General features: G+C 39.2%; 1 protein-coding gene across 1 annotated transcript; it reads right to left on the bottom strand.

The window, feature by feature from the left end:
* Window positions 1-1,390: 1,390 nt before the first annotated feature.
* Window positions 1,391-2,307, bottom strand: LOC122070232. The gene is made up of 2 exons (XM_042634358.1): window positions 1,680-2,307; window positions 1,391-1,557 (listed from the first exon to the last, which is right to left on the bottom strand). Exons 1-2 carry the CDS (start codon window positions 2,305-2,307, stop codon window positions 1,391-1,393), a joined length of 795 nt encoding a protein of 264 aa, XP_042490292.1.
* Window positions 2,308-10,108: the final 7,801 nt, after the last annotated feature.

The following is a 10,108-nucleotide window of genomic DNA, read 5'->3' on the forward strand; positions in this document are numbered from 1 at the left end:
ATAGCTTCCTTCCAGAATATCACATCTTGAGATGTTATTGCCTCTTTATATGTAAGAGGATCATTGTCTATAAGATGGACAAGTCAATCATCTTCTGAGTAAGTACATTCTTTTGTCTCTTTCTTCTCCTTAGTTGACTTGCTTCATTTTCATTTGATGTAGGATTATTTCCTTTTGACATTTCTTTTCCAAAACTTAATTCTTTTCCTGTACGTAAGTCATCAACATTTTCCTTACATAATTGTAAGCTTGACTTAAAAGAAAAAATATTCTCAAAAAATTCAACATCCCTAGATTCTACAATATCATTTTCCTCTCACACATCATCTATGATTTTGAGAACCATGCAACAATATGCAAAACTATGTTTTGCATATCCAATAAACACACCATGAAAAGTCTTAGGCCCTAGTTTTCTTTTTTCTTTTAGTTCAGTAATTGCTACCTTTAATAAACAGTCTCATACTTTTAAATGATTTACACTATGTTTTCTACCATACCATAATTCAAATGGTAGTATACCGGTCTTCTTGTGGGTACCCTGTTTAAAATATAGCAAACAAATAGAATTGCTTCACCCCACATATCAAGCGATAAACCCGAACTAATTAACGTAGAATTCATCATCTCTTTTAATGTTTGGTTTTTCTTTCTGCTATACCATTCGACTCAGATTGATAAGGGGTTGTAATTTCATGAATTATACCATAATTTTCACAAAATTCATTGACGCTAAAATAGTTTGAACCTCTAGCAGTCCTAAGCCTTTTAATTTTCTTTCCAAGTTGATTTTCAACTTCAGTTTTGTATGATATGAAAGCATTCACTACTTCATGTTTTGAATTAAGTAAATACAACATGGTGAATCTTGAATAATCATCAATAAAAGTCACAATATATTTTTTACCACCCCTTAATTCATATGACTTAAAATCACTTAAATCACTATGTATCAAGTCTAGTAAACCTCTTTTCCTAACAACAGATTTATGAGATTTTTTGGTAAACCTAGCCTCTATACAAGTGGGACACTTGTCTAGAGTAGGCTTAACTTTATTTTTAAGAAATCCTAATTTGCACATTTTAGTAATATAAGGAGCACTACAATGTCCTAATCTACCATGCCATAAATCATAAGAGTCAACAAAATAAATTGAAGAACTTGACATTTCATTAATAATTTCAGAGACACTTAATACAAATAAACCATCACTCAAATAGTCTTTCCCCAAAAATACATCATTTTTCAACAATACAACTTTATCCGACTCAAAAGACAGCTTCAACCCGGCCTTGTTTAGAAGTGGCCCTGAAATCAAATTTCTCCTTATATCCGGAACATGGAGTACATTTTCCAAAACAAGTGTCTTTCCAGAAGTAAGTTTGATTGTCACTTGACATTTTCTAACCACACTTGAAGATTGAGAATTTTCCATGAAGACCTTGTCATCAGTTTTATAACAGAGTACTTAGAAAAGGAACTTTGATCTCCACTGATGTGTCTTGTAGCACCAATATCAAGTACCCAATCCGTTGGTTTTTCAACCATATTAACCTCTGTTATCATTGCAGTAAAAATCTCACTTTCAATGAGATTAATCTTAGCCTTTTCAAACCCTTTATTTTTGCTCCTGCGATCCTTCTTGAAATGACCTGGTTTTTACGAAGGAAGAAATTACCTTTCTTTTTATTGAAAGAATTGTCCTTCTTAACATGAAGGCCCTTCTTAGAATTTCCTTGCTTCTCTGTTTCAACCAAATTTGCTTTGAGTTTGGGAGTCTCAATAGCCTTGTCTTTTGCACGGTTCCTTTCTTCAATTTTGATCCAGACTACAACTCGTTCAAAGGTCCACTCCTTTCTTTTGTGCTTCATGGTTAACTTAAATGGGTTCCAAGAAGAAGGGAGTTTCTCAATCAATGAACCAGTGACAAATGCATATGGCAGAATGATATTCTCCTTTGCTAGCTTCCCAACAAGTACCTGAAATTTGTCAATCTGGGAGGAGATGTCCTCTCCATCAGACATAACAAAATTCAGAAAGTTGGTCACCATATACTTACTACTCCCTGCATCCTCAAGAGTGTACTTCTTGGACAGAGCATCCCATATCATGTATGCACTTTCAAAAGAATTATAAACATTATATAACTGAAGTGAAAGTGCATTCAAAATCCAATTCTTGCATTGAAAATCGGCCTCCACCCAAGCAAGCCTTTTTGCTTCAAGTTCAAGATCCTCACTTTGTTGCGGCTTTGGTTTAGTCAATGCAAAAGCTACCCCAATCAGAGACAAAGCGAACAGAAGCATTTGCTTCCATCTTTTGAAATTTTGACTATTGAATTGGTCAATTTTTCAAATTCATAAATGATCCTTATCTTCTCCATGACAGGTTGAAATGATCCAACTGTAGGCACAACATTTGTATGTGTTGAAAAGTAAGTAGGTAGTAATGGTGGAGCAAAGTTGACAGTAGGAATTAGAACATTAGTATTGGTAGGCAAAGTTGGTGTGGCACCACTTCCATTAATTTCAGCATTTGCATTAGGTGTATCCAGGGATTAAAGTATCGGTATCGATCGTCGTATCGGTCGGCCAAAATTAAGATACGTATCGGAGGGTATCGTATCGTATCGGAGATACACTAAGATACGCTAAAGATACACACATAAATGGATAGAAAACATTTTTTTTAAACACTTTTGCATAAAGAATTTGTTAAAAAAAGCTATTGATAACATGTATTATGCATAAACACTAAATTGAGGGTATCGTACTAAGAATTCAAGGTGTGTAGTTGTCTCATAAATGTAAAATCCTTGTTCCCAACCTTGATTTCCACTTTAGTTAGGGAAAAATATGGCTGACAACAACTTTGGAACAAAAACCCTTCAAAAAATCGTTTTTTTCTGAAAAATTACCCATATTGGCCATTATATGACCGTAGCACCGATACGTATCGATATTCACCGATACGTGCTGATATATACCGATATATATATCGATACTCACCGATACGTGCTGATATATACCGATACGTACCGATCGATACATACCGATACTCACCGATACGTACCAATACATACCGAAACGTACATTTTACCTCAATTTTATATTTTTCATAGAGTCGTATCGAGGCATGTCGTATCGTATCGATGTGTATTAGTGGTGTATTGATGCATATCGGTATGTATTGTAGGATATATATCGATACGAAATGATTTAAAAAATTCAATGTATCGTATCGGTGTGTATCGTATCGACCGACTAAATTTAAGATACGTATCGGAGGGTATCGTATCGGTATCGGAGATACTTAAAACCATGGGTGTATCAGAATCCGTATCATTTTCCATAGCCTTATACTTACGTTCAACTACCTTAAGATTGTAAACAAAACAATAACCAAGCAATAGGTATAAGACTTTGACAAACTATTATATTAATAAAAATATAAATACAAGTAAAAGATGACTTACTTGTTCAAGCAATCATTTTGAAATAGCAGCAGAAATCGTCTGTAGAGTTGAGTCGTATAGTATGTATACTCTCCTTAAGGTATTTGAATGCCCGTATAATTATATGCAACCAGGTTGACCCTACATTCTCACCTCCAAGATAAAGCAATTCTCCAATTGCTTAAGGTGCACTCCAATAAGCAATTCCCACAGGTATGTCCGAAGGTAATACTCAAAAATTCAAAGTGAAAACAGTAACAGAGAACAAAAACACTTGCAGTAAACAGAGAGTAAAAACTTTCACAGTATTCCAGTACTCGAATACAGACAGAATACTTGTATCTATAGAATGTAGGCCTCTGTATACGATTGGGTACACCTGTATGGGTACCTATATGTATACAGGTGTCTCTTTGTATGGGAAGGGTACATTCACTTATAGGAAAGGGTACATGATTCTACATATAGTTGCATGTACATATGTATGTACATTATACATTAATATGTATGTGTCCTTTAAGGAAAAGTGTGGAGCCAAGCCAAAAATTACATGTAGCAAAAAGTAGGTTCTTTGAACCACCCATACCCACACCAGTACCCGTACCCGACCTTGACCTCGGCCATGGCTTGGCTCGGCTTGGCTCGACGTGCACGCATGATTCAAAAGCACCCCAGGAACCCCCACACACTTATGACAAGGGAGAGTGCCTCTCCAAAGGGCTTGCATCCTTAACAAACATTCCTATATATATGTCCAAGTTTTCTTTCATCTCTAACCAATGTGGGACTAAACTTTGTGAAAAGTTTTAGCTCCTTTCTACTTCACAAGTGCTAAAGACAAATGGAAAAAGCACTTTTGGGAGGGAAAGCTGAAATTTAAAAGAAGACATTTTGTTACAAAAGACTAAAAGCTAAAGTTCTAAAGGACCATTTGAAAAGACAAATTTGACCATAGTTTGAAACTTAAATTTCAACACATACATAAGCTATTAAATTTACACATGCAAATGCACATGTGGCTTTTGTTTGATGAGAGAGAGAGAGAGAGAGAGAGAGATCCATACACTTTGATTGACATTTTGTGGAGATATTGTTGGATTTATGAGCTTAATTAATTATTCGGATTGATTAAATAAGTGAGAGTTAATTTGCTGGCCCAACCCATTGTGGTTTAGGGTTTTTGGTGCATGATAGTATTATGATTGAATTACACTCCCCTCCTCTGTGAAGTTTATAATTACAAATTTTCCCTCCTAAGTTGCAGATTCTATCAACTGTACCCTGACCATGAGTGAGAAACCGTTAAGGGAGGAATCATGTGTTACAAAATTGTTTTAAACCCCAAAATTCCCTTGATCCAATGGAGATGACCTATTTTCCCTCAACGGCTCAACCCTTATTCTCATCTTCTTCTTTGAGAAACCATTAACTGATTGGGAGAGTTAGGGTTTTTGAACTTGCGATTTTTGGTTCTGAAAATCTGAAATTGGAGCTTGGGAATGATGAACGGCGATCGGCGATAAAAAAGAGATGTGGTGTTCATGATGATTGGTCATCCATCAGACGTTCGACCATTGATTCCTTCACTCGTCTGAATCTAAGTAGACCCTCCATTTTTTTTTCCTCTGGTGATAGTCTCGGTCAACGATCTTACACCACATCTGTCCAAAGGGTTCGCGGGGTCGGACTTCAATTACCGCTTTGATGTTGCTGGAAAACCCGGTCATGAGAGATCTCTGTGTTGCCTCCCTGCTTTGATTTTGGGGTGAATTTTTATCTCTGCTTTTCAAATTCACATACTAGGTTAGTTTTGGTAAATGTCGTTTGGATTGGTATGTATGACCATGAAATACTGAAATCTGTCTAGTTGGATTTTTAAGATTTCTATTACCTATTTTTGGATGTTAACTTCCAAAAAGCCAAGTTAAATGCCATTTTGGTAAATGCTGTTTTTAAGATTTCAAAGCCAAGTTTCATCTTCAATCTCTTAGTCTCCATAGTTCCTGGAAACTAACATCTTGACAATTGGATTTGTCAATGGCATCTTCCCACCAATTTCGGCTAATTGTGGAGCGGTCTCGATCTTTAATTGTAAGAGGCTTGAGGTCTCATTTCATAAGAATCCCTCTAATTTCTTGAGCTTTATCGATAATCCTGGAGAAGATGAGAGGTCGAGAGGAGTTATCACCAAAAAGGATATCGCCACTATCGATAACCTCAGTGTTAATATCGTGCTCACCCAACCGTTGTCGAACAGAGACGAAGAAGAAGAAGACAAATAGAGTGTCTATGTCCGCCGCTGCAATTGCCTTGGAGCACTATTTTCCCACCACTACAATTATTTGGGAACGAAACCGAGAAAAAGGGAAGACTCACCGGCCACCGGGAATGAAGATGGAGAAGTTGAAAGACTTGAGTTTTAGACAAAGGGGATGGGGTAAAAAGGACATTTAACACTTGATTCTAATAGTGTTAACACCATAGGGTACGTTTGTAATTATAAACTTCGCAGGGGGTCTGAGTTTAATCAATAAAACATTCAGGGGAGGGGAGTGTAATTCACTCTTCCCTACTTTACCACTAAAGTGAGAGAATCAAGGAGGTCTAAGAGGCGGTAAAAGATCCATAGCTAAGAGAGAGAAACTATGAAGAATGGAATCGATTGTCTTCAATATACTAAGTGGAAGGTACAAATCTATCCTCCCTAATTTTATTAGATTCGTGTTATTGTTTCTCTGTGTGGTTTCCATAACTAGGGTTTCGGATTCAAACCCATAAGTTGTTCCAACAAGTGATATCAGAGGCAACCACATGGAATAAGAATCGATATATACCATTAGCATGTTTGTTTTGAGGTTTAACAAAAGGAAAATATTTGCATCATTAAAGGGCAGTGAAGGTTTAAGGAAGATGAAAACCTTGATATTAAGGGTTGAGAAATTGAAATCTAACCTTAAAGAGTCTACCCCGTTCGATTTAGTGGGGAATCAACCATTAAAGAAGGATTTGATTCATAATTTTTTTTGGGGGGGATTTGGTTGTGTTGGTACCCGATTTTAGCAAATATGGTCTACAAGACAATTGGTCAATAAATCGATGCCAATTCATTGACCGACCAACTGTGTCAAGGAGCTGACTGGTAATCAAATTGGCAAAAAAAAAAGACAACCTTGTATTAAGGAGTGATCAGCCAAAATAACCATTAGGTTGATCGAGCAAATTGACCAAATACTGTCAGATGACTGATCGTGACATTTTACAGTCAATTAACTGATTATGGATTTTTATGGTCAACTGACTATTGTGACTTTTTATGGTCAACTTATCGATTGTGATTTTCTAAGGTTAGCTGACCGTTGGGACTTTTTACGATTAGCTAACTGAGTGTGTTTTTCTATCGTTAGATAACCGTTCTGACTTTTTACGATTAACTAACCGATTTTGACTCTCGACCAGCTTAACCAATCGTTAATCAACATAGTTTGTACAAATGTGGGTTAGTTTTAGGGAAGTGACAAACGCATGGCTTAAGCGGTTAAGGCATGATGCGGTTAATTCTGACCAGAGGTATATTCTCTAGGCACCTTTAAGTCGCACTAAAGGTTCTCTGTACTCTCACTACAAGGACAAACAAGTCAACAAATGGGCACCGGAGTTGGCCAGTGTGATAACTCTCCGATGACAAAGTCAGGGTCAGAATTAAGCAACAGGTATGTATTATCTCCCAGTTAACCATCCCCCTCTTTAAGGGCTTACCTCCTATGTTTATGAGGCTTGATTTTTTTACGTTCCTCCCATGTCCCACTCCTCCACATTCCTCTGAACCAGCGTATAAGAGGGGGAATATTCCACTTTCAGGGAGTTGTAAGGTGTTAGGAATCTCAACGAGGAACTTTCGTAATACTTGGGGAGAGTCCTCTTGTCACACCCCGTTCACAGAGAACTGGACCGGTGACCGGGTTAACTCCGGTTAACCCAAACCTGCCAGGATCATCTGATATAGTACCCAACCACAACATACACACATCTAAGATAAATGTTCAAAAGTTCAGCGGAAGACTTAATTTACCTGTAAATGCCCCAATATACTTGATACCTAAATTGTGGTATATAGATAAATACATGTGGGCCCACAGGCATGATATTTACATAAAAAGAATAACAATTCACGTATCAAGTACACAAAAAGGGGCCATCAAAAGAATAAAAAAGTATAACCCTGCACGACATCAATACTGTGGTCGTGCAGCACAGCCCTCGCACGTGCAATCCGTGCCATACTCATATTCCTTGGGAACCCACCAATCCTCTTCGGGGAATTCAACTGTGCGGCCCGACCCTTGATCTTCAGGCTGGTGACCTACAAAATCATCTAAAAGAGGTGTACACGTGGGATAAGCTCACTAGCTCAGTAAGTGAAAAGAAGGACCACACAACAATCCACACAACAATCACAATCATATGTACTATATACTATGCAATTCATTTTAAATCACATCCACCTAAACAACATTACTAAGTCTTGGGTTTAGTGCTACTACAACCACAGTACGCGTATACTCCGGGTACGAGCCACGAACTCCATCCCACGATATGCCCATAGGGCTGTTGGAGAAGGCCCACCGTGAGTACTCGAAAAGTAAAGCATGCCGACTACCGGCTCTCAACATAAAAGTAAATGACAGAAAGTAAAGGTGCTGACTCCAGCAATTTAAAAGCAGTACGATTAGCCCTCTTGAATATACCACCGAGATTGCCGACTGTCCTAATGACCAGCAGGGCGTATGTCTAACCGCCATAGTGACCCGACAACCGCGACTACTGCTTCCCCCCAAATGGTAACCCAACACCTCAACCCCTGTTGGGAAGGGTCGTAGCACGGGAAGATGACAATCCTAAACCGCATGCTCCTATATGACATAGTACGATTGCATAGTGCCACCGCGTCCCATTCCACGGGCCACCAATGCACTGGTTTTCAAGTCGACTACGGCATCTAGTCTAACAAATGCACCATGCACAATGATCCCATCATTCATCACATAAGCACATCATCATTTAGCATTTAGAAAGTAAAACACAACACACATGTCACATTTATATGAGGATGGCTAAGCTACACAGTTTGCATGATGACATGGCTAGTCTAGATACAATTGAATGAATGCCAAACAAGCCTTAAAATAAGGCCAAACATCCTCTCCCCACTTACCTGTTGTGTACAAAGACTCACGCCTGGTACGGGTGAGATCCGACGTGGGAAACAAAAATTTTGGTGAACCTATCATATGTGAATGGGGTTAGAATTTCACCACTTTGGGGTCAAAACTAACAAGATTTGATGACAAAATCATGTTTAGAATTATAAAAGAAGGTTGCACGTCCGTTTTGGGTCCATTCGGACACAAAAATCACATTGGGGGCCTCTCGGGTGGGTCGGACAACCCACCTGTCATGGCCCACCGGTCTTCACAGGTGGGCGGGTCGGCCCATCGGTCCTAACCAACGGGTAGGTCGGCCCACCGGTGGGTGTCGAGGGTCGGTTAAGACTGATGGGCAGGTTGGCCACCGGTCGGCCCTCCGATTATGACCGACGGGCAGGTTGGCCCACCGGTCGGGGCCCATCGGTCAGCCCAGAGGGCTTGCCCTCTCAGGCGGGCCATTTGGCCCACCGGTCTCAGCCCACCTGAGAGAGTGGAAAAATACAATTTTTCTTAAAACTTTCCCCAGTCTTTGGGGAAACAAATGGGGCTTTTCCAAACCCATTTTCCACACATTCGAGGTCTCATAAGATGATTCTAACCTAGATCTAAGTTAGATTTAAGGATTGGAAAGCCATCTTACCTTCTTTGCTCAAGAACTCTTTCAAAACCCCAAAAATCACTTTTTAGCTCAAGAAATCACCAATGCTTCTCCAACCTAGTAAACACTTCTTCAAATCCTTCAAAATCAACACATAGACCATCTATCAAACCTTAGATTCATCATTTCAAGGGGGATTTACAAGATCTCAAGGAACTCTACCCAAATCAAGGGTTTTACTTGGGTTTGGTGAAAGTTTAAGAAACATAGTCTTTGCTCACCTCTAATCGTAGATCTCGTGTTGGGGATCACTCTTCCGGCGTCGGAATGGGAAGATCAAACCTTGGCGCCGCTTAAATCCATTTCTATTTCCTCTTACTTCCCTTTTCCTCTTCTCCGTTCTCTTTTCTCCCTTCTTTTCTCTCTCCTCTTTATTCTTCTCACCAACTTCTAAATGTAATAAATGAGATATTGAAAAACATAAAATAATGCTATTTATACTTTCTAAAACAACTAGTAATTACATGGGTGGGTCACTCAGGTGGACGGATGCGCCCACCTGTGACCGCCCACCTGAGGGCCGAAAATGGGCCAATAAGTGGATTTTTGATGGAATTCGACTCTCTACATAAGGTATATTATACGTATGCGCCTTACGATATGGCTACTTACTAGCATTGCCCGTACTTGGCCTTATGATACGTGCAGTGCATGGCTTGGGTACACCCGTCTCCTCTGGCACTGCCTCGGACTTGTCTGGCCAACCTGTGTTCAGAGTCACCCTTGCCATCATGGTCCATAAGGAACCCTCCTTAACCCTCTCTGGTTCGGGTCCTACATGGTTAAACCGG

The sequence above is a fragment of the Macadamia integrifolia genome, unplaced genomic scaffold (genome assembly GCF_013358625.1).
Source record: "Macadamia integrifolia cultivar HAES 741 unplaced genomic scaffold, SCU_Mint_v3 scaffold86, whole genome shotgun sequence".
Classification (NCBI taxonomy): Eukaryota; Viridiplantae; Streptophyta; class Magnoliopsida; order Proteales; family Proteaceae; genus Macadamia; species Macadamia integrifolia.